Source organism: Nomascus leucogenys, chromosome 3 (assembly GCF_006542625.1).
Source record: "Nomascus leucogenys isolate Asia chromosome 3, Asia_NLE_v1, whole genome shotgun sequence".
NCBI lineage: Eukaryota > Metazoa > Chordata > Mammalia > Primates > Hylobatidae > Nomascus > Nomascus leucogenys.
Window position 1 is genome coordinate 60,293,271 of NC_044383.1, and position 26,379 is coordinate 60,319,649.

At 35.3% G+C, this 26,379-nt stretch overlaps 1 protein-coding gene and 1 pseudogene across 1 annotated transcript in view; both read left to right on the top strand.

Annotated features, from left to right (window-relative positions):
* LMBRD1 (LMBR1 domain containing 1) overlaps positions 1–26,379 on the top strand; it is a 123,744-nt gene that overhangs the window by 71,484 nt on the left and 25,881 nt on the right. The window contains exons 8-10 of the mRNA XM_003271088.3: positions 6,529–6,654; positions 14,125–14,277; positions 26,034–26,098. Of these exons, the coding sequence (XP_003271136.1) occupies positions 6,529–6,654; positions 14,125–14,277; positions 26,034–26,098 (344 nt within the window). The remainder of the gene's footprint in view (positions 1–6,528; positions 6,655–14,124; positions 14,278–26,033; positions 26,099–26,379) is intronic.
* LOC100601185 lies at positions 21,682–23,361 on the top strand (annotated as a pseudogene).

Here is a 26,379-nt window from a genome sequence, read left to right on the forward strand (position 1 = left end):
AGACCAATGTCCTGGAGAGTTTCTCCAATGTTTTCTTGAAGTTGTTTCATAGTATGAGGTCTTTGATCTTAGGTCTTCAATTCATTTTGATTTGATTTTTGTATGTGGCAAGAGATAGGGGTCTAGATTCATTCTTCTACATATGGATATCCAGTTTCCCTGGCACTGTTTATTGAAGAAGCCGTCTTTTCTTCAATGCATGTTCTTGGCACCTTTGTCAAGAATGAGTTTACCATAGGTGTGTAGATTTGTTTGTGGGTTCTCTATTCTGTTCCATTGGTCCGTGTGTCTGTTTTTATGCCATTACCATGCTGTCTTAGTTACTATAGCTCTGTAATAGAATTTAAAGTCAGGTAGTATGATTCCTCCAGTTTTGTTCTTTTTGCTCAGGACAGCTTTGGTATTCTGGGTCTTTGGGATTCCGTATACGTGTGTGTTTTGTGTGTGTGTGTTTGTGTGAAGATTGTCATTGCTATTTCGATAGGGATTGCATTGAATCTGTAGATTGCTTTGAGTAGTATGGACATTTTAACAATATTGACTCTTCCAATCCCTGAACATGGAATATTTCTTCATTTTTTTGGTGTCTTCTTCATTCATCAGTATTTTGTAGTTTTCATTGCAGTGATCTTTCACTTTTTTGGTTAAGTTAATTCCTAGTTATTTAATTTTATTTGGGGCTATTGTAAATGGGCTTTTTAAAATGTATTTTTCAGATTGTTCACTGTTGGCATATAGAAATGCTACTGATTTTTTGTATGTTGATTTTGTATCTTGCAACTTTACTGTATTTGCTTGTCAGTTATAATAGCTTTTTGGTGGAGTCTTTAAGTTTTTCCAAATATAAAATTATATCATTGCAAACAAAGGTAGTTTGACTTTTTCCTTTCCAGTTTATATGCCCTTTCTTTCTTTGTCTTGTCTGATTGCTCCAGCTAGGACTTTCATGTTGAATAACAGTGTTGAAAGTGAGCATCCTTGTCTTGCTCCAGAACTAAGAAGAAAGGCTTTCAGTTTTTCACCATTCAGTGTGATACTAGCTATGGACCTGACATACATGGCTTTTATTACATTGAGGTATATTCCTTCTATACTCAGTTTTTTGAGGGTTTTTATCATGAAAGGATGTTGAACATTATCAAATGCTTCAGCATCAATTGAAATGATCATGTGGTTTTCATCCTTCATTCTCTTGATAATGATGTATTACAATGATTGATTTGTATTTGTTGAACCATCCCTTGCATCTCAGGGATAAATCCCACTTGGTCATAATGAATGATCTTTCTAATGTTGAATTTGGTTTGCTAATATATGGTAAGGGTTTTTGTATGAATATTCATGAATATTGGCCTGTAGTGTTTTTTTTTTTTTTTTTAATGTGTCTTTGGTTTTGATATCAGGGTCTTATAGAATGAAACTAGAACTATTCCCTCATCCTCCATATTTTGGAGCAGTTTGAGTAGGACTGGTATTAGTTCTTCATTAAATGTTTGATAGAATTTGGCAGTGGATCAGCAGTAGGTCCTGGGCTTTCCTTTACTGGGAGGCTTTTTATTGCAGTTTTGATCTTGTTACTCGTTACTTATTACTGGTCTGTTGAGGATTTGGATTTCTTTGTGGTTCAAGTTTGGTAGGTTGTATGTGTCTATGAATTTATCCATTTCTTTTATATTTTCCCATTTATTGGCATATAATTAGTTGTTCATAGTAGCCACTAATGATCCTTTGAATTTCTGTGGTATCGGTTGTAATGTTTCCATTTTCATCTTTTATTTTATTTATTTGGGTTCTCTGTCTTTTTTTCTTAGTCTGGCTAAAGGTTGGTCAATTTTTTCTTTTTAAAAAACCAACTTTTTGTTTCATCAATCTTTTTTATTGTTTTATTCCAAATTCATTTATTTCTGCTCTGATCCTTATTTCTTTCCTTCTCCTAATTTTGGGTGTGGTTTTTTCTTTATTTTTCATTTCTCTAAAAGGCACTTAGAGCTGTAATTTTCCCTCTTACTGCTACTTTCGCTGTATCCTGTAGGTTTTGGTATGTTGTGTTTCCATTATCATGTGTTTCAAGAACTCTTTCAATTTCTTTTTTAATTTCTTCATTGACCCACTGGTCATTTAGGAGCATATTGTTTAATTTCCATGTGTTTGTATAGTTCTCTAAATTCCTTTTGTTACTGATTTGTAGCTTTGTTCCATTGTGGTCAGAGAAGATGCTTGATATTATTTCAATTTTTGTGAATGTGTTAAGACTTGTTTTATAACCTAACATATGGTTTATCCTTGAGAATGATCTATGTGCTGAGGAAAAGAATATGTATTCCACAGACACTGGATGAAATGTTCTTCAATTATCTATTAGGTCCATTTGTTTTGTAGTGCAGGTTAAGTCTGATGTTTCTTTGCTGATTTTCTGTCTGAGAGATCTGTCCAGTACTGAAATTGGGGTGTTGAAGTCTCCATTGTTAATGTAGTGGGGTCTCTCTAACTCTAATAATATTTGCTTTATATATCTGGGTGCTCCAGTGTTGGGTGCATTTATAATTGTTATATCCTCTTGCTGAATTGACCCCCTTATCACTGTAAAATGACTTTCTTTGTCTTTTCATACAGTTTTTTGCCTTGAAATCTATTTTCCCCAATATAAACATAGTTACTTTTGTTCTTTTTTTGTTTCCATTGGCATGGAATATCTTTTTCCATTCCAGTCTGTGTGTGTCTTTATAGGTGAAATGTATTTGTTGTAGGCAACAGATCAATGGGTCTTGGATTTCTTATCCATTCAAACAGTCTGTCTTTTGATTGGAGAGTTTAGTCCATTTACATTCAGTGTTGTTACTGATAAATAAGGACTTCTGCCATTTTGTTATTTATATTCTGGTTATTTTACAATCCTCTCTTCTTTCTTGTCTTCCTTTTAGTGAAGGTGATTTTTGTCTGGTGGTGTGCTTTAATGTCTTGCCTTTATGTTTTTAAGTATTCGTTGCATGTTATTTAATTTGAAGTTACCACAAGGCTGGTGTATGCTATTTTATAACCCATTATTTTAAGCTGATGACAACACTGACTACAAACACACAAAAAGAAAACAAATAGAAGCGATACAGTTTAACTTTATCCTCCTGCTTTTAAACTTTTTGTTGTTTCTCTTTACGTCTCATTGTACTGTGTGTGTCTTGAAAAGTTTCTTTTTTTTTTTGATTGGTTCATCATTTAGTTTTCTACTTAAAACAAGAAGAGTTTACACACCACCATTGTAGTATTATACTATTCTTTGTTTTTCTGTGTGCATACTGCTCCAGTGAATTTTGTACCTTCACATGATTTCTTCTTGCTCACTAACATCCTTTTGTTTGAGATCGAAGAACTCCCTTTAGCCATTTCCTGCAGGGCAGGTCTGGTGTTAACGAAGTCTGTTAGCTTTTGTTTCTCTAGGAAGATCTTTATCCTTCATACTTGAAGGATATTTTCACTGGATATACTATTCTAGGGTAAAATTTTTCTATCTCCAGCACTTTAAATATGTCATGTTGTTCTCTCCTGGCCTGTAAGTTTTCTACTGAGATGCTGTCCGGGAGCCAGGAATTGGAGTAAAAACCTTAGCAGTTTACCTGATGATCTGTGGCTAAGCTGACATTCACACCACCACAATACAAAGGCCTACTTGCTCTTCCCTCCCCTTTCCACAGGCAGAGGAGTCTCTCCCTGTAGCCACCATCGACACTGTTCCATGGGGTTCCACCAGGCCACCACTAATGTTCACTTAAAGCCCAAGGGCTCTTCTGACAGCTTGTGGTGAATGCTGCCAGGCCTGAGACTCAGCCTGCAGGGCAATGGGCTCCCTTCTGGACAGGGAATGTCGAGAAATGCTGTCCTCTAGGAGCCTAGACCTTGACTTGGGAACCTCAAGAGTCTGCTTGTTGCTCTGCCTTATTGTGGCTGAGCTGGTACCTGAGGTGCAAGACAAAGTCCCCTTTACTTTTCTCAGACAGAAGGAGTCTTTTACCATAGCCACCATAGCTGGGAATGTGCTGGGTCACCCCTGAAGCCAGCAAGTCCCAGAGCCCAAGGCCCTCAGTGTACTTGGTAGATTAACACTGCTGGTTATTCAGGGACCAGGGGCTCTTTAGTCAGCAGGTAATCAATCCTGCCTACCCTTCAAGGCAGCAGATTCCCTTTTGGTCCAAGGTGTGTCTAGAAATGTCATCTGTGAGCTAGGCCCTGGAATGGGGGCCTGACGACTCTGGCACAGTATCCTGCTGTGGCAATGCTGGTATCCCAGATGCAAAACAAAGTTCTCTTTACTCTTCCCTCTCCTTTCCTCAGGCCAAAGGAAAGAGTCAGTTTTGTTGAGGTGAGCTACACTTAATGGGTTGGGAGAGGGATGGTGCAAGCACTTCCTTAGCTGGTGTCTCCCTGGGTCACATGCCACCCTAGTCCACTGTAAGCCCAACCTAGCACTAGGAGTTGCCTAGGAATTGCAGTCCTTGTTTCCTAGACTGCCTTTTGAGTTTACCTAGGATGCCAGAGCATTTTGCCCACAGTGGCAAGGCTTGCCGAGAAACTCCAGTTCCAACCACTGGGATGAGTGATTCCCCTCTGGCTGGGGTTGGTGCACATGTTCCTTCTATGCGTGGGCACTAGCTGAGCCCAGCACGGCTGTATTGTCAACGGTGACAGGACAGCACTGAGTTCAATGTAAAGTCCCCCCAGTCACTGTGCTGTCCCTGCTGAAAGCGAAAAGATTCTCTTTCCATGATACCTCATGGCTGCTGCTGGGGGATGGCGGAGGGGTGGCATTGGTAATTCAAGACTGTCTCTCCTGACCTCCTCAATGCCTCTTTTAGTAATACGAAGTTAAAACCAGGTACTGTGATTGCTTACCGGAATTTTGGTTCTCGTGACAGTACTTTTCTGTGTGTAGATATTAAAATGTGGTGTTCCAGTGAGGATGACCAATGGTGTAGGCTTCTATTCCACCATCTTGTTTCATCTCTCTTGGAGCGTTTCAGATGTTGGAGTTTCAGATTGGGGATGCTCAGTAATGCAAATATACTAAAAGTTCAAAAAATTCTGAAATCCAAAACACTTCTAGTCCCAGCCATTTAGGATGAGGGATACTTAAAGTGTATGGTATCCAAATTGCATTTTCATCTAATAGTAACAGAATCTTCTTCCACCCCATCCTTTTTTGGGATAAAAGGGAAATAATGAGAATACTAACTTGCGTTTTACTAATATTTAAAGTGCAAGGTTTTTTTAAGTGTTTCTCCTTTGGAAATACAAGGATTTGCATATTGGGTAATAATTTCAGCTAGGTAAGTATCTAAATACAAAATACTGTAGAGTTGATATTACATGATAGAACTAGTTGATTTCGGGATATTATTTATTCATGTTTTTTTTTCCTCCCTTAATTAAAAAAACAGCTGATTTGTTAGAATTTATGCTTTGCTATTTGAATTGTGGTTTAAGCAATGTTTAATCATTGCATAAAAGAGACTTAATGAAGAATATTAGAATATTAAAGTAACTAAAATTAACACTAAAGGTATCTTAAGTCATTCTTGGAGTTGACAGCTAGGTAGCAGAGAGCAAGAGAAAAAGAATTCAGGATCACCCAGGATATTTTGGTGTTTGGGGTCATGCCTAAAAAGTGGCATTTATCACTTCTGCCCACCTTCATTGTCCTGAACTCAATCTCATGGCACATCTAACAGGGGGCACTGGGTAAAGTGTGCCAGAAGGAAAATGAAAAACATTTAAGTACATAATGTAGTATCCACTTCCGAGTTTGTTGCTGCCACCGGGAGGTGATAGTTGTCAGTGTTTCTGCTAAGGAAATATGGCCAGTAATGATTCTGAATAATGGTTTTGTAGCAGATGCCATTAAGTATTATTAATGGTTATATTAAAAAGCTGTCATTTGGGACTGGAATATGGAATTGGGTAGTACATATAATAACATGTTTATTCTTAATGCTGATTAATAAGTTAAAATTACTTGGAAAGTATTTAAAATACTTAGCAAAAAGATTGGTTATAAATATTTAGAACTTTTAAATAAACTTTATAATGTAGATAATTGATATGCTAATCAAATAACATGTATATATTAAAATACTTATTTTACCAAAGGTTTAATATATATACTTGGAGAAAATTGTTGTTTTTTATAGAAAATCATTTTTAAAAATTTTTTTACTAATTTATAGTATCTTAACCTTTGATTAGTCTGAATTTGTAATTTTACTTTGATATAAAGTATTGTACAGTAAGTTTACAGTAAATTTGCAACTTAACCTTTGAGGAATAGTATTATAAATTTGACTCTGTTTAAATGTGATGCAAAATAAACGGTAGAATTATGAGACAATGTAATGTTCACTCCCATATACCACGTTTTCAGTGACTGTACTCTTTCACAGCTGCTGACTCTTATGACTCTAAAAGATATTTTTAACCTAAAATTGTGTATAATATGTTTGAAACATTATTTCTAAAACATTTCAATTTTTTTTCTTTTAGGCCTATGGCATGTCTGCGTTACCTTTAAATCTGATAAAAGGCACTAGAAGCGCTGCTTATGAACGTTTAGAAAACACTGAAGACATTGAAGAAGTAGAACAACACATTCAAACGATTAAATCAAAAGTGAGTTGGTTTTTTGATGTAATTGGGAAGCATAAAACTACTTTGTCTTAGAACTGCTTTCTGATGTGACTTAGACATTGTCAACCCCATAACTTTTTACATTGTTTGAATTTTTTGCAGCATATCTGGTACAGTTTGGCTGTGTCCCCACTTAAATCTTACCTTGAATTGTAGTTCCAATAATCCCCCGTGTTGTGGGAGGGACCCAGTGGGAGGTAATTGAGTCATGGGGGCAGTTACCCTCATGCTGTTCTCGTGATAGTGAGTTCTCATGAGGTCTGATGGCTTTATAAGGAGGCTTTCCCTCTTTGGCACTTCTCCTTCCTGCCACCATGTGAAGAAGGACGTGTTTGCTTCCCCTTCTCCCATGATTGTAAGTTTCCTGAGGTCATCCCAGCCCTGCAGAACTGTGAGTCAATCAAACCTCTTTCCTTTATAAAGCACCCAGTCAGGCCGGGTGCGGTGGCTCACGCTTGTAATCCCAGCACTTTGGGAGGCCGAGGCGGGCGGATCACGAGGTCAGGAGATTGAGAATACGGTGAAACCCCGTCTCTACTAAAAATACAAAAAATTAGCCGGGCATGGTGGCGGGCGCCTGTAGTCCCAGCTACTCCGAGAGGCTGAGGCAGGAGAATGGCGTGAACCCGGGAGGCGGAGCTTGCAGTGAGCCGAGATTGAGCCACTGCACTCCAGCCTGGGCGACAGAGCGAGACTCTGTCTCAAAAAAAAAAAAAAAAAAAAGCACCCAGTCTCAGGTAGTTCTTTATAGCAGCATGAGAATGGACTAATACAGTGTCCTTACAGAACCGTGTCTATATTTTTAAAAATTTGTCTTCTATGTAATATAGGACACTAGCAATTTGAGAATTTCTATCGTTCTAACACTTAAAAAACAAAAGTTTTTCTTATGTATGATTAAGATCTTACTAGTTATCAGGTATCATCATTTAATATATAATATTATATTTTACTATAATATTTATGTTCAACTTTTATTTACTAGTTGAATAAGCTAAAGATTACATGTAACCCTTGCCAATTAAATGTACTTCTAAAAATAATGTAAAAAGTTTTTCTTCCTCTGTCATCTTCAAGGAACAGATAAATCTTATTCAAAGATCATGGTAAAAAAATGGCAAGTCCTGTAAGTTATTCTCCTAAGCGAGTATGATTCTGATAAATAAACCAGACAATAACAGCACACAAAAAAGAAAACCATATACTGGCTTTTTTACGAAAGTAGAAGCAAATATTTTAATACAAATAAAATATAAGTGGCCAGGTACATACTGGTGGCTCACACTTGTAGTCCCAGATTGCTTGAGCTTAGGATTTTGGTACCAGCCTGGGCAATATGGCAAAACCCCATCTCTACAAAAAAAAAAAAAAAAATACAGAAACTTAGCTAGGTGTCGTGGCATGCCTATAGTCCCAACTACTTGGGAGACTGTGTTGGGATGATCACTTGAGCCCAGGAAGTTGCGGCTGCAGTGATCCATGACTGTACCGCTGCACTCCAGCCTATCCGGATGATGGAGCAAGACCCTGTTTAAAAACAAACAAACAAAAAATAGCAATTCAAAACCTATGCTATAATAAGAGAATATTTCATAATCATCAGATTAGGTTTATCTCAGAAATGCAAACATGATACATCAGAAAATACATTAAAGTAGTTTAATATATTGAGATTAAGTGTGAAACATAAACATCTTAGTAGATGTTAGAGTATTTGCTAAAAGTTAATTTGTAGTTACATTTTTTTCAAAAGTCTTTTCAAAATAAAGATAAGAAAATATGGAAAGGAAGCCTCTAATGAGCATAATACTTAATAGTGAAAGAATAGAAACATTCCCATTAACGTCAAATACAAGAGTAATGTTAGTATCCTTGTTACTTTTAGCATATTTCTGGCAATCTGAGTCAGGTAAGAAATAATTCAGAATTTACATATAAGCATGGAGAGGGGGGGAAAAAAAGGAAAATAACGTTTTTTGTTGGCAAATATCATCTACCATGATAATCTAAAATAATCAACTGACAAACTATTAGAACTAATAAGAGTTTATCACGGTACCTAGATGTAAACATAAAAATCATTAAGTAGTTGGAAGATGTAATAGAAAATAATCCCATTCACAATAGCCACAAACTGTAAAATAATATGTCAAGAACAACTCAATATATTTTTAAAAAGTTCTTTGGACCTCTTTTAAATTTTTATCTATGTCAAATTTTTATCAGAATTTGGGGATTAGACTGTTTGTGAGTATATAAAATATACAACTTTTTTAAAAAAATTGGATGTTGTGACATGTGCCTGTACACATAAATACATACCTTTTAATAATTAAAGTTTAATCTAACAGTTTACCTCTAGGAAATTATCCTACTGAATTGTATGTACATGTTTGTACCCAGGTATATAAGGATGTTTATGGCACATTGTTAATGGCCCTCAACAAAAATTTAAAAAGGAAATAATCTACATGTTCAAAATAAGTTATTTGTTAAATCTAGATACCATCTTGTAATGTGCAACGATGAAAAGGAATGAGATATATTTATAAATCTATATGTAGCTTGAAGAATATGTCATGTAAAATCAGACTATCTCAGTTCAAAATCTAGCTCTACTGATCGTGCACATAACATCTGTAGGCCTTTTTTTCTCATTTAATAAATGAATATAATATTATCTGCCTCAAAGAGTTATTCAGAAGATTTACGAAAAATAAATATAAAAAGAGAAGACCAGTTTTATGCACAAGAAAGGTGCTCAAGACACTTCTCAAAAGAAGACATACATGTGGCCAAACAATCATATGAAAAAAGCTCAACATCACTGACCATTAGAGAAATGCAAATAAAAACCACAATGAGATGCCATCTCATACCAGTCAGAATGGCTGTTAGTAAAAAGTCAAAAAATAACAGATGCCAGCAAGGTTGCTGAGAAAAGAGAACGCTTATACACTGTTGGTAGAAGTGCAAATTAGTTCAACCATTGTGGAAAGTAGTATGGCGATTCCACAAAGAACTAAAAGTAGGACTACCATCCAACCCCAGCAATCCTATTAGTGGGTATATACCCAGAGGAATACAAAGCATTCTGCGATAAAGACACATGCACACAAATGTTCATTGCAGCACTATTCACAATAGCAAAGACATGGAATCAACCTAAATGCCCATCAGTGGTAGACTGCATAAAGAAAATGTGGTACATATACACCATGGAATAGTATGCAGCCATAAAAAAATGAGATCATGTCCCTTGCAGGGACATGGAGGGAGCTGGAGGCCATTATCCTTAGGAAACTAACACATGAACAGAAAATCTAATACTGCATGTTCTCACAAATGATGAGAACACATGGACACATAGAGGGGAACAGTGCACACTAGGGCCCACTGGAGGGCAGAGGGTGGAAGGAGGGAGAAGATCAGGAAAAATAACTAATGTATAACAAGAAATCATAAATACATTTGTATATGTGTTCTCTGTGTGTGTGTGTGTGTGTGTGTGTGTGTGTGTGTGTGTGTAAATAAAATTTGCTGAAGGATATTTAACTGCTTAACAGTAAAAACCTTAGGAAAGGGGAATGGTAATATGGTAATTGGAGACAGTGAGACAGTGTGAAGGGAAGCTTTCATGTTTTACTTTTTTTCTTAACCAGGGGTTTGTTATACCTTTTAACTACATTTTAACCTGTATAACTACATTTTTTCTTTCAAATGAGGTAGATGTTCACTGCTGAGTTTACATCTTAGTATTTGTTTCTCTGATCAAAATTATTCTTATATTCATTTAGTCAATTGGCAATGCAGAATGGAAATTCATCCCTCATTCCACTGAAGCATTCACCAAGTAGGCAGATAACTTAGGTTTGTTTCAAGTGGATCCTTAAATCAGTTTACTATTTTTTTTTTCTAAAATAGTGAACACCAGCATTGAGACAAAATTACCTCATTTGTAGTATCCTTTTGATACGATAATGGAAATTTTGGGGAAAATTGTTATGGTTAAGATATAAAGTGCCGAATCCTTCTCATACCACACACTTGAAGTATTGTTACCTGCATTTATCTTCCAGAAGGGAGTGTTCATTTTATTACTCTGGTCTTCAGAAAATCCCTCTTAGTTTTCATTTTCTGGGATCCAGTGATAATACCCAATGTACTTAGAGGAATGAAATATAGTCTGTAGTATGTAATGTGTGGTCTCTGGACTAGTAGCATCTGCATCTCCTGGAAATTTGGTAGAAATTCAAATTCTAGGCCCCACCCAAGACCTACAAAATCATATCCTCTGGGGATAGGGCCTAGAAATCTGTATTTAACAAACTTTCCAAGTGATTCTTATGCATGAAGTTTGACAAGCAATAAGATAAGGCGTGGAAGAGGATGATTGGTTCCAGAAGATCATAGTGATGCCGATATGTAAAGAGATTGTTGTAACTATGTAAATCTCTTTATTAAAGGTTACGTAGGTATTCTCTGCGTTACAGTTATGATTTCAAATTGAGGCTGCACTAGGATATATGGGAAGAGCAATATGTTGTGTATCTGCTAGGAACCTATTTAAACCTTAATAGAAATATTAAAGACATTCTAATACCTAATGTATCTACACTTTAAAAATGTAATCCTATACAAGTATTTTTCTTGTTCCTGCCAATAAAAACAATCTTATATTTTACCTTTTCTGTATTTAGTAGTTGTTTTATTTTTGTACCCAACTGAAGACAGGAGCAGGAGAGTTCAGTGTGAAAGTGTACCTATGAGATATGATGAGAAAGGTACTGCTCATGGTTACAGAAAGTATCACGTAAAAATAGATGGAACAGTATCCCTGAGGAATCGCCACACTGACTTCCACAATGGTTGAACTAGTTTACAATCCCACCAACAGTGTAAAAGTGTTCCTATTTCTCCACATCCTCTCCAGCACCTGTTGTTTCCTGATTTTTTAATGATGGCCATTCTAACTGGTGTGAGATGGTATCTCATTGTGGTTTTGATTTGCATTTCTCTGATGGCCAGTGATGATGAGCATTTCTTCGTGTGTTTTCTGGCTGCATAAATGTCTTCTTTTGAGAAGTGTCTGTTCATGTCCTCTGCCCACTTTTTGATGGGGTTGTTTGTTTTTTTCTTGTAAATTTGTTTGAGTTCATTATAGATTCTGGATATTAGCCCTTTGTCAGATGAGTAGGTTGCAAAAATTTTCTCCCATTCTGTAGGTTGCCTGTTCATTCTGATGATAGTTTCTTTTGCTGTGCAGAAACTCTTTAGTTTAATGAGATCCCATTTGTTGATTTTGGCTTTTGTTGCCATTGCTTTTGGTGTTTTAGACATGAAGTCCTTGCCCACGCCTATGTCCTGAATGGTATTGCCTAGGTTTTCTTGTAGGATTTTAATGGTTTTAGGTCTAACATATAAGTCTTTAATCCATCTTGAATTAATTTTTGTATAAGGTGTAAGGAAGGGATCCAGTTGCAGCTTTCTACATATGGCTAGCCAGTTTTCCCAGCACCATTTATTAAATAGGGAATCCTTTCCCCATTTCTTGTTTTTGTCAGGTTTGTCAAAGATCAGATAGTTGTAGCTATGCGGCATCATTTCTGAGGGCTCTGTTCTGTTCCATTGATCTATGTCTCTGTTGTGGTACCAGTACCATGCTGTTTTGGTTACTGTAGCCTTGTAGTATAGTTTAAAGTCAGGTAGCGTGATGCCTCCAGCTTTGTTCTTTTGGCTTAGGATTGACTTGGCGATGCGGGCTCTTTTTTGGTTCCATATGAACTTTAAAGTAGTTTTTTCCAATTCTGTGAAGAAAGTCATCGGTAGCTTGATGGGGATGGCATTGAATCTATAAATTACCTTGGGCAGTATGGCCATTTTCACGATATTGATTCTTCCAACCCATGAGCATGGAATGTTCTTCCATTTGTTTGTATCCTCTTTTATTTCATTGAGCAGTGGTTTGTAGTTCTCCTTGAAGAGGTCCTTCACATCCCTTGTAAGTTGGATTCCTAGGTATTTTATTCTCTTTGAAGCAATTGTGAATGGGAGTTCACTCATGATTTGGCTCTCTGTTTGTCTGTTATTGGTGTACAAGAATGCTTGTGATTTTTGTACATTAATTTTGTATCCTGAGACTTCGCTGAAGTTGCTAATCAGCTTAAGGAGATTTTGGGCTGAGACAATGGGGTTTTCTAGATATACAATCATGTCATCTGCAAACAGGGACAATTTGACTTCCTCTTTTCCTAATTGAATACCTTTTATTTCCTTCTCCTGCCTGATTGCTATAAATCATGCTGCTATAAAGACGCATGCACACGTATGTTTATTGCGGCACTATTCGCGGTGGCAAAGAGTTGGAACCAACCCAAATGTCCAACAACGATAGACTGGATTAAGAAAATGTGGCACATATACACCATGGAATACTATGCAGCCATAAAAAATGATGAGTTCGTGTCCTTTGTAGGGACATGGATGAAACTGGAAAACATCATTCTCAGTAAACTATCGCAAGGACAGAAAACCAAACACCGCATGTTCTCACTCATAGGTGGGAATTGAACAATGAGAACTCATGGACACAGGAAGGGGAACATCACACTCCGGGGACTGTTGTGGGGTGGGGGGAGGGGGGAGGGACAGCATTAGGAGATACACCTAATGCTAAATGACGAGTTAATGGGTGCAGGAAATCAACATGGCACATGGATACATATGTAACAAACCTGCACATTGTGCACATGTACCCTAAAACCCTAAAGTATAATAAAAAAAAAAAAAAAAGTTAAAAAAAAAAAAAAAAAAGTTATGATACATTGTAACTACTATACTGATCATAAAAATAGATGGAAATTATCTGTCAGATAGGTTGGCCAAAGAAAGCTTGACTCATTTGCCAAAGTACTTGCAAAACAAGGAAGTATCAGTTCTTAGCAATTGTTACAAAAACCTCTGCATGCCATCTGTGCTTGTGTTGCTTCATTCTGCTAGTATTTGAATTGGGCTGAGAAGCATCAGTTCAGGTAACATAACCACTTGATTATAGAGAGGGAAGGGGCAGAGCCAAATATATTGAAATAAGTGATACAGTGAGTTTGGAGAGGAGGGAGAATCATTGAGCAAAGTACATGGTAGTTAACACTTCTTATCAAACTTACTTTTTGTGGAATGTTTTTACAAATGGTTCTCTCTCTCCACATTCCTCTACCATGTATTGGGATCAAGAGGAAGGTAGGCATAAATGTACACACATCCACATTTTTATGCTGACCTTGGTTATCCTATGTTTATTGTCATATTGCAGTTGTCAGGTTTTTTTTAGTTTGTAAATTTGCCTAAAGAGTGTCCATCCTGAAAAGGTTTTGTCGCCTAATCTGCTAAATCCGCTGGGTACTTTATTAAGATGTTAATGGTAAAACTTTTATTTTGTTCTGTTATTTGCAGAGCAAAGATGGTCGACCTTTGCCAGCAAGGGATAAACGCGCCTTAAAACAATTTGAAGAAAGGTTACGAACACTTAAGAAGAGAGAGAGGCATTTAGAATTCATTGAAAACAGCTGGTGGACAAAATTTTGTGGCGCTCTGCGTCCCCTGAAGGTAAATTAAGTTTTTAAAAATTATGCTGTCACTCTTCTCCCAAGTTTATGTAGTACCTCTTGGAGAGATTGAGCTCTCCTTTTGAGGCATTACAGCATGGTACTTAAAATGGATTTGGGGGTTTAATCTGGTTTTAAATCACAGCTCTCTTTGGTAGTTTGGGTAAGGTGCATAACCTTTCTGAGCAATGCATTACAACAGTTGTTGGGAAATTAAAATAAAAATATAGATAAGTATTGCAATATGCTGCTAGCATATTCTTCAAGTTTATACTTTCCTATAAATTGATCTCGGACTCAGAGCTTAGAAGCCTATGCTTTCTCCTAGTAGATTTACAGTTTCAGGTCTTACGTTAAGTGTTTAGTCTATTTTGATTTGTTTTTTGTGTATGGTGTAAAATAAGGGCCCAGTTTCATTCTGTTGGCGTGGAGTTCATTTTTTCCAGCACTATGTTGGATTGACTATCCTTTCCTTAGTATGTATTCATGGTACCCTTATCAAAAACAAATTGACTAAGTTTGTGGATTTATTTCTAGGCTCTCTATTCTTTTCTATTGCTGTACATTTTTGTTTTCATGCCTTACTATACTGGTGTTTCCTCCCACTTTTATGGAGATACAATTGTTTCTTTTAAAACTGCACATAATTAATTAATGCAATTTGGTGAGTTTAGACATACATATTCATTTATGTTGCTATCACCACATTCTGGGTAATGGGCATATCCATCACCTCCAAAACTTTCTATATTTTCCTTTGTTGCTGTTGTTGATTTGTTAACATTTAAAATGAGATCCATTCTTTCTAAAATTTTATATGTACCACATATTATTGTTGACTGTAGGCCCTCTCATGGCAGACCTCTGGAACTTATTCATCTTGTGTAACTGCATGCATCTTTATATCCCTTAAATGACAACTCTTCTCTCTTTTCTGCATTCCCTGGTAGCTACTATTCTAATTTCTATATCTATACTTCTTCCTATTTTAGGAGTCTCACATAAGAATTGTGCAGTGTCTTTCTGTGCCTTATTTCACTTAGCATAATATCTTTCAGGCACATCCATGTTGTCACAAATGAGAGGATTCCCTTGTTTTTTACAAGGCTGAATAATATTCCAATTATGTATATGTGACATTTTCTTTATGAATTTATCTATTTTTATGGGTTGTTAAAACTGTGAGAAACAAAATGACTTTAATCTAAAAAACAAAAGAACATAGGAACTCTGACTGACAGTAATAGAATTTGCCTCATTGTTAGATAATGTTTCTGAAAGTATGTTAAAGATATTATTTGACATGAAAATTATTATTTTCTTTTTTTGGAAACCATTGTTTGCCAGCCTTGAATTCTTCGGACTATGGTACTTAAACCTAATTACCTAGAATGAATTAAGATCATTTTAATATGGCTCAGACTAAAAAGTAACAAAAACTATTGGCCACAGACTTCCAGATATGCTCATTGTATATCTGGAAGCATTTCAAACACCAGACCTTTGTATACAATAGCATACAAGTTGTAATTCAGAAAATTCAGTCAGTGGACTAACTTGAAGTTAGGCAAAATGAAGCTACAAAGTGGGTTTGGGCTAAATTTTAAAGAAGTGTTTCAACATGGACAGATAGAGGGGAACAACACACACTGGGGCCTTTCAAAGGGTGGAGGGTGGGAGGAAGGAGAGGATCAGGAAAAATAACTAATGGGTTCCTTGCTTAGTACCTGGGTGATGAAATAATCTGTACAACAACCCCCATGATGCAAGTTTACCTATGTAACAAACCTGCACTTGTACCCGTGAACTTAAATGTTAAAAGAAGAACAAGAAATGTTTCAAAGAACCATTCAAAGATGAGTCAGTCAGGTTCAATTTGGGTGCTGCTTTCTTCACCTTTTATAATTAGAAAGAAATGCCCTAACTGCTCACCCTAAAAAGCCCCTGGTTTGAAAGAGATTTTTAAAAATATACCATAATCAGTTAATTTTTCTATATAATCACTTTTTAAATCTTCTGTTAGAATAAATTTTTAAAAAATTTACCCCATTTTTTTTTCCTCAAGGTGATTTGTCTTCATAGCACTGAAAGTATGATGAAACCCTTTCCAGCTTTATTTTAATCCTAAATTGTTTTTAGGTTTTTATAAATATTTATAATCTGGTCTCTAACATCAGCTGCCTTCTTTTATATATGCTATGTTCCATTTCACCAAACATAAGTTTAGAAGGATTTTTAAATCAACTTTACTAAGTGTACAGATTGGTTTTGCCAAATATAGATAGATACGACATCCACATCACTCGAAAAATCTACGTCGTGCCCTCTCTTGCTCCCCTGAGCTCAGACTTTAGGTAACTATTGATGTCCTTTCTATCATTAGAGGTCAGTTTTATGTGTTCTGGAATTTTAAATAAATGGAATCATAGAGTGTACAATCTTTTGTCTGGTGGCTTCTTTGGCATGGCACAGTTTTTGAGATTTGCTCATGTTATTATTTAATACTTTTTTTGCCCAGTGTTTTATTCAGTTTTATTGTTCAGTAGTATTACAGTGTGTGTCTGTATCACAATTTGTTTATTCACTCACCCCTGTTGGTGGAAATTTGGATTGTTTCTGGTTTGAGACTATAATGGATAATGCCAATATGAACATTTTTGTACAAACCTTTGTGTAGATGTGCTTTCATTCATTTCTTTTGGATAAATACTTGAGTAGAATTTTTGGAGCTAATATTTAATATGTTTAACTTTATAAGAAACTGCCGAAGTGTTTTCCAAAAGGGTTACAACCATTTTGCATTCCCACAGCAATAAGAGATTGCCCATTGTTTCACATTCTTGTCAACTTTTATGTAGTGTCTGTAAGAGTTATTCTTATGAATGTGCAGTAGCATCTCACAGTTTTGCTTTGCATTTCATTGGTGACTAAATGATATTTAGCATCTTTTTGTATGCTTATTGTCTATTTTTTGTAAAATGTGTGTTTAAATCTTTTGGCCATTTTCTAAATTAGGGTTTTCTATTATGAGTGAGATGCAAGCATTCATTATATAGTATGAATCTAGCACTTTGTCAAATATATGTATTGTATCATCTCCTAGTTCATGGCAAGTTTTATGTTTTTGGTTTCTTAATACTATAATCCAGATGTTTCTTAAATTTTGATGAATTCTAATTTATATGTCTATTTTTGGTGCATATTTTTGTGTCCTCAGAAATGTTTGTCTATCCTAAGGTAACAAACATTTTCTTCTAGAAATTTTGTAGATTTACATCTTATGCTTGGAATCATGACCCCATTTAAGTTACTTTTGTGCTATGGTATGACTTAAGGGTTAAGGTTCATTTTATTTTCTATGTGGATATCCAATTGTTCCAGCATAATTTTTTTGTCAAGACTATCTTTTGCTCATTGACTTTCCTTGGAAGTTTTGTCAAATAAATGGATTGTAGTGTAAGTGTGGGTCTATCTCTGGAATCTGTATTCTACTCATTGATCTGTATGTCTTTATGCTAATACTTGATTAATAGAGCTTTATAATCTGCCATGAAGTTAGGTAGTATAAATTATTCAGTTTTCCTTTTCCAAAATTGTTTTGGCTTTGCCAAATCCTTTGCATTTTCATAATTATTTAAGAATCAATTTACAATTCCACAAAACATCCACTAGGATATCTATTGGGATTACTTTCACTCTTATAGATAAATTTGGGGGAGAATTGATATATTCTATCCATGAACATGATATCTATTTATTTACATCTTAAATTTCTCTTAGGAATGTTTTGTAGTGTTCAATGTAGAGGTCTTAAAAATATCTTGATAAATTTACCTCTAAGTATTTTTTATACTCTTGCAAATTATGTTGTTTAATTTCAGTTTTTAATATTTGTTGTTAGTATGTAGAAATTTGTCTTTGTCTCTTACCGTTATATCCTGCAACCTGGTTGAACTATTAGTTCTAGTACCTTCATTGTAGATTCCTTAGGAGGTTTTCTTTTGTACATGATCATATCAGCTGCTAAAAGACAGTTTTACTTCTTCCTTATAAGATTTGTAATTGCTTTTATTTTTTACTTTTCTAATTTCATTGGCTGAAACCTCCAGTACAGTTATTCTTTTTGTTAGTAAATGTGTCATTTCTGAATATTGATCTAAATTTTTACCCATCTTTCCATGTCTGGTCCTAAGTTAGGAATAGGGTAATAGGCATGCCTGAAGGAATCTCTAGGGGTACAAACTGATCGTTACGTAATTGAGGGTTTAACGTGTATTATGATGAGATAAACACTGCTTTTTTTCTTAAATGAGATATGAAAGTTGTTGTTCATTTATCTCTGTGTTTGTCTACAATTGGTGTAATTCAGAAAAAGAAAGCCAAATTTTCATTTAATGTTTCTTTTCTTTTTTTTTGTGAGGCGGAGTTTTGTTCTTGTTGCCCAGGCTGGAGTTCAATGGCGCAATCTTGGCTCACCACAAGCTCCACCTCCCAGGTTCAAGCGATTCTCCTGCCTCAGCCTCCTAAGTAGCTGGGATTACAGACATGCGCCACCACGCCTGGCTAATTTTGTATTTTTAATAGAGACGGGATTTCTCCATGTGGGTCAGGCTGGTCTGGAACTCCTGACCTCAGGTGATCTGCCCGCCTCAGCCTCCCAAAGTGCTGGGATTACAGGCATGAGCCACCGCGCCCAGCTCATTTAGTGTTTCTTCAACATTAGCATTCAAGTCAAACTAGAGGAAGAAAGTGGATCTAGGTCCACTTGCCCTTCTATACAGCTCTCTCTGTGTATACTGAAGGCAATTTAAGACCTTTGAGAAGTTTCTGACATTAAATTTCTTAGAAGTTATGTTCTATCTCAAAATTTTGTGCCAGTGTTAACATTTATTCTCTACTATAATTCGTTTGTCTTATTATGAAATGAATTAAATTTAAATTTTTGCATATGTAAAAAAAATTTACAATTTTTAAAATTAGTAGAGGATTTTTTTTTCATTCCCATGAAGATGCCTGTTGATCTTGTGATTGCCATGCATTTCCCTAGCATATACATAACTTATTTCAGAAGCATAGGCTTTGTGGTCACCTAATCCTGGGTTTGAGTCCTTGCTCTGCTCCTTACCAACTCTGTACCTTCTTACTTAAGCTTTTTGAACCTCACTTTTCTCATTCTTAAAATAGAATTATATACCTACCTTATTTTGTTGTGGGAATTAAATGAAATAATGTATGCAGTGCAGTTCCTTTTGATGTAAACAGCTCAGAAAATTGCAGCTGCTGCTGTTATAGTTCTATATGTAGGATGTTTCAAGTTCTTAAATCCTACCATGGAAATGAAGGGAGATTAGTTTTGTGCTGAAGACAATTATAAAAGTAAGCACCTAATTAGAATAAGTTAATAGCTCTTTAAAACAGCCTTTATATATAATACTGAACACATTTCTAAGCATACAGTCTGATGTTCATTAAATACTTGAATAAACTCTTCCCTGACAGAAGAGTATACTTTGAGCTTATACAGCTAATTGGCCTGAGTAACTTATAGATCATTAGGTTTTAAATGTAACTTGAGATTTTACCATATATACTTCTTATGCTTATACAGAAAATTATAAATTCATGTTTGTAATTACATTGCATATATTTTTTAGATTTTTTTATTGTAAAATATATATGCCTCAATCTATGATTTGGAATATTTTTAGGTGTATATTCACTAGCAGTTAAGTACGTTCACAATGTTGTGCAACCATCATCACTATTCATTTTCTGATCTTTTTCAAATGGAAACAATGTATTTATTAAACGGTAATTCTCCATTCCCTAGTGATTTCTCTTCTGCTCTCCATCAGTTTGCCTATTCTAGGTACCGAAAGTAAAGAACGCAGGAAATATACACAAAATTATCCAACAGTAAGATATTATTCAGACTAAATATGTCCATAATATCAACAAATGTGAATAGACCTCACTCACCATTAGAAGAAAATTTTTATTTTCTTCACAAAGAAGATACATCCAATGTATGCTAAAGACACACACCTAAAACAGTAGTTCAAAAAGACTAAAAATAAACGGGTGTTTAAAGACATACTAGACAAATGGAAACAATAAGGAAACAATGATCCTATTAGACAAAGTAGAATTCAAGCCAAAATACACCAATTATAACAAAGAAGGAAACATTTTGTGGTAGATACGGTGCCTTTTTCTTCACCTAATGATGCCCTCATCCAGGAAACCTGTGACATTAAGTGGCAAAGGAACCTTACAGATGTAATTAAGGTTATAAACTTTAAGATACAAAGATTATCCTGGGTTATTCAGGTGGGCTCAGTCTAATAACATGAACCCTTAAAAGCAGAGAACTTTCTGGACTAGAGTCAGAGAGAAGTGATAAAGGGTACATCAAAGATATTCAAAGTGTGAGAGTGACTTGACTTGCCATGACTGGTTTGAAGATGGAGGGGGAAATGTGATGAGGAATGCAAGCAGCCTTAAGAAATGCAGAGATGGTCCCAAATGATAGCCAACAAAGAAATGAAAACTCCAACTCTACAACCTTAAGGAACTGAATGCCAGCCAACAATCTGAAAGAGCATGAAAGTATTTCTTTCCCAGAGTCTCCAGAAGGGAACATAGCCCTACTCTCGGTTTTGGGCCTGTGAGACCTCAAGCAGAGAATCCACTGAGCTGCACTGTGCACAGACAGCTGACCCACAGAAACTGAGATAATAAGTGGATGCTGTTTTAGGCCACTGAGTTTGTGGTGGTGTGTCATTGGCAGCAGTAGAAAATTCACACACTTTTTAATATGAAAAGCCACAATTTAGAATGAAGATATAATAACTGTGGATATCTATGTACCAGTTAACACAGCAGCCACCTTTATGAAAGCAAAAACTATGGGAGATTCCAGAAGATAGAGATTGAAATATAATAGTAATAGGAGATTAACAACATACTCAGGGTAAGACATTTCAAGTGGATGAAATAGAGTAAGAATATAGAAGGCCTAATAATCAGTAAGGTATAACTTACAATTTTTAAACTTTACATTTAGATAATAGAAAATAACCTTTTCACCAAATGCACAGGGAACACAAAAGTTGATCGTATTATTAATTATATCTTGAAGAAAGTATCAGGAAGTTTCAAAGAGTAGATATATTACAAACAACTTTTCTCTGATTCCAGTGCGTTAAAACTAGAAATTGTAACAAAATCAATAAACTAACATACTTTTCACTTGAAAATTAACCTTATATTCAGCAACTTTTGAGTGAAGAAAGAGGAAATAAATTACAGAATTTCTAAAAGTTAATGATAATTGAAACATATTAGAATCTGTGGGATACCTTTAAAATAGAGATCGGTCCCTGATGTGATTCTGTCCTATGCGGCTGTTCTCTTGAGCAGTGGTTGTTTATCCCCGTCTGCCTTCTCTCCCACCTAAGTGTGTGCCGCCACCTGATGGAAGATTCGATGGACATGGACATAAGCCCCTGGAGGACCCGGAACTATCTTTTTGGTTGTGAACTACAGGCTGACAAAGATTATCACTATAAGGTGGATAATGATGAAAATGAGCACTAGTTATCTTTAAGAATGGTCAGTTTAGGGGCTGATGCAAAGGATGAATTACATATTGTTGAAGCAGAGGCAGTGTATTACGAAGGCAGTCCAATTAAGGTAACACTGGCAACTTTGAAAATGTCTGTACAGCCAACAGTTTTCCTTAGGGGCTTTGAAATAACACCACCAGTGGTCTTACGGTTGAAGTGTGGTTCAGGGCCAGTGCATATTAGTGAACAACATTTAGTAGCAGTGGAGGAAAATGCAATCAGTAGATGAAGAGGAGGAGGATGTGAAACTCTTAAGTATATCTGGAAAGTGGTCCGCCCCTGGAGGTGGTAGCAAGGTTCCACAGAAAAAAATAAAACTTGCTGCTGCTGCTGCTGATGATGATGATGATAATGATGATTTTGATAATGAGGAAACTGAAGACAAAGCACCAGTGAAGAAATCTATACGAGATACTCCAGCCAAAAATGCACAGAAGTCAAATCAGAATGGGAAAGACTCAAAACCATCATCAACACCAAGATCAAATGGGTAAGAATCCTTCAAAAAACAGGAAAAATCTCCCAAAACACCAAAAGGACCTAGTTTTGTAGAAGACATTAAAGCAAAAATGCAAGCAAGTATACAGAAAGGTGGTTCTCTTCCCAAAGTGGAAGCCAAGTTCATCAATTATATGAAGAATTGCTTCCGGATGACTGACCAGGAGGCTATTCAAGATCTCTGGCAGTTGAGGAAGTCTCTTTAAGAAAATAATTTAAACAATTTGTTAAATTTTTTCTGTCTTACTTCATTTCTGTAACAGTTGATATCTGGCTGTCCTTTTTATAATGCAGAGTGGGACCTTTCCCTACCATGTTTGATAAATGTTGCCCAGGCTCCATTGCCAATAATTTGTTGTCCAAAATGCCTGTTTAGTTTTTAAAGACAGAACTCCACCCTTTGCTTGGTTTTAAGTATGTATGGAATGTTATGATAGGACATAGTAGTAGTGGTTGTAAGACATGGAAATGGTGGGGAGACAAAAATATACATGTGAAATAAAACTCCGTATTTTAATAAAGTTAAAAAAAGAGAAATTCATAGCCTGAAACACGCTTACCAGTAAAAGTAGGAAAAAAAAAAAAAAGAACAAATGTCCAAGCAAGAAATTCCAATCCCAAAAAGCTAGCAGAAGAACAAAAGGAATCACACAGAAGAAAATAAGATAAAAGCAGAAAGCAGTGAGGTAGGGAGAAGAAAAACAGATGAATTACAATAGTCCCTCTATATCTGCAGATTCTGCATTTGCAGATTCAACCACCCATGGATTGAAAATAGAGTCTTAATTTAGTACTAATAAAGTAATGATTTCTGCATATGCGTATGTTTAAATTAATAGACAGACCACTACCTAACTTCATTAAAAGGAACCAGGGCTGCTTGGAGAAATGTCTGATTCTAGGACTATGGCTGGGAAAGCACTTAATAAGCTTGGAACATCTGATGCCAGAAAGTAAGAAGTGCTTAGAGAATAGTGAGGGTATAATAAAAGGAACCAGTTTGTAGGGGCTCCTATTGCCTAAATCTGGGACCATTTAGATATCAAAATAATGATAACAGATGATAACTAATTGAATAAAATAACTTATAAGTCTATATTGACATAAGTAAAGTAAATACATTAGTAATTGATGGGGAAGGGAAAGCTCTTCCCTACAGTAGAATTCCAACAAATAAATATAGAAGCAATTAAAAAACCAGCATTTGACAAATACCACAGAAAAAAACATTGTTTCTGGGAAGAGGCATCAGTGGATACTAAACTTGAAGTTAAACGTTTGGTGAGAACAAGATTTTGCATGTTTTCAAAGTATCTCACCACAAAACATATTAGTTACAGAGGGGGGAATAATAATTGTACAATGGAGAAACCTGACTGAAACCACCTTACTAGATGATTTAAGTTAAGCTCGTCAGTAGTGGGACAAATAGACATGACTGTGCCACTTGATATGATGTACTGAGAAGGACTCAACACTTCTCTGTCATTTCTGCAAAAAAGCATAATGTAAATATAATCATGAGAAAATAGGCAATCCAAATTGAGAGACATTCTACAAATTAACTTCCCTGGACTCTACAAAATGTCAAGGTTGTGAAAGACCTTGTTCAAGAGAAATTGATATTATATAATAATTAAGACTTGTTCAAAAGAGAATGATAAAGTAAGGTAAAATGTTAAAATTTGGAGAATATGAGTGAAGAGTATAGTGGAATTATTTGTATTGTTTTTGCATATGTCTTATTCCATTTTTATTGATGTTACCTCTATAGTTTAATTTTTATTTCAAAATTGGCATTATAGCTAGAGTATAATATGTAGCATTATATACTAAAGGTCAACCCATATAATATGTAGCATTATATACCTAAAGGTCAACCCAATGTGGTCATCACTGATATGATTTTGTAACTACTAATTTAAGTTCTAGTATTTAAGTATGTATAGTTTTCTTGGTCTTTATAAAATATTTATATTTTTTACATTTGTTCTGTGTTCTGTTAAGTCGCTGCTTAAGCAGTCTAACTCTGGGTCAGTCATCTCTACAGAGTGGGAAGATAGCTAAGAGGGTTTTTTTTTTTAATTTAAAATTTTTTTTTTTTTTTTTTTTTTTTTGCCAAAATGGATATCAAAGGGAGGGAATCTTAACTTCAAATGCTGTTTCTATATCATGTTCTCCTACTACTAATTGGCACTTCATAGTTATACTGCCTCATGCTACAAACTATTTTTTGTTAACAGCTATTAGGAAGGAATGTTTTTCACTTGAGAATCCTAAGTCTGTGTTGCCTTTCGGTTCACCACAGTACCAAATATAGATGCCTGAATCTAGTAGAAAAAAAAGTATAACTCCTTTATACCCTCTACTAATGAACATTTGTTACTATAAAGGAGTCACTTCAAAATCTTTTGCAATGAAACCCTTTTTAAATAATGAATTCTCTTGCGGAATCCCAGCATGAAAAATAGTACATGCAATATCACTCTGTTTTCAAGAGATGACTATAGCCTTCTTGGTCCCCTCTCATTGTCAACTCTCTCCTTCCCAGTGAGCCCCAAAGGCACCCTGCCATAACTGAAGAATTCCGCAGAGCACAGGCCTAAAATTACTTCCAAAAATCATCTTTTCAGGCTAGGAAGGTTCATACGTTACTTCTTTTATTCTCTCAGGATTCTAAAATTTACTTCAACAGTCATGTGAAATAAGATGAAAAAATCTCCCTACCATTCATAATTTCATAACATTCATTGATCTATTTATATCAATTCCAGTTAAAGGAGGAGCCCAACACACTTAACTGTGCTTTCTGGGACTCTTCTTTTTGGGTCTGGTCTTGACAACTCTTTAGCCCAGTTGTCCTTGGAACTTGGGGAAGATTTCGGGGGAGAAAGGGCTTAGGTTTTTGCTAACATAGATTTCACCTCTTTTATATTCTGAAACTTTTCATTAGAGACTCAGTTATAATATTTTTCTTCCTCTTTTTCTACCTTCTTTAATATAAAGTTCATACAATTGGGAGAAATGTGTTCCACTACTTACAGTGCTTAGGACATTTTTCCACAGAAACATTGTTTTACGTGACAATTTTTTCAGTATTGTTAGTACTCTGTTTCAGGAATAGTATCACTTGTATAGGCTTTTATGGATTGTAATATAATTTAACCACTATATATATCATTTATATATACTATTACTTCTATGGGACAATGTTCTAAATTTTCTATTTTAACTAACAGGGTAATATAACCTGCATTTCATGGTTTTGGGGTGTGTGTGTGTGTGTATGTGTGTGTGTCTGTGTGTTAGTCATAATGTACTTTTCAGTCTCATTTCAGTGTAATAGAATAAAAACTTTGTATTTGGTCTAACAAAGAGTTTCATTTGTTTACTTATTAGTGAAGACTTTTCAAATGCTTTGTCTCTTTTATGTACATGTTCTCGATCAAATAGTCTCATAATGAAAAATCAGGTATAAATGCCTGGAATTGTATACTAAATTAAAATGTATCTTAGGTTGTTTTTGTTAGATCATTGTCATATTCTAGCAACTCATATTGAATATAATGGTTTTGTGCTTTTAATATCAACTTTTAGAACTATATTTTAATGAATATAATTTTGCTTTTAGATCGCCTGGGGAATATTTTTCATCTTAGTTGCATTGCTGTTTGTAATTTCTCTCTTCTTGTCAAAGTAAGTACAGTAGACACATTTTCTAAAGCACTTATACAAATTCTGTGATAATATATATTTTGTTGCTGAATACCATTAGTGTAGGCTATTCATCTTAAGTAGCTTTTTTACTTGAAGTGTTCTATAGCATTAACTCAAAGAATGGCTAAAATGTCCAATAATAGAGTGTTTCTTTATTCTCCACCAATTGAAGAATAGCTGTGAGATATAAGTGAGGTTTAATTTGTTATCCATTGTTTTCTTTGACTCAGCTGTATTTGCATGCTTAAATTATATTTTTT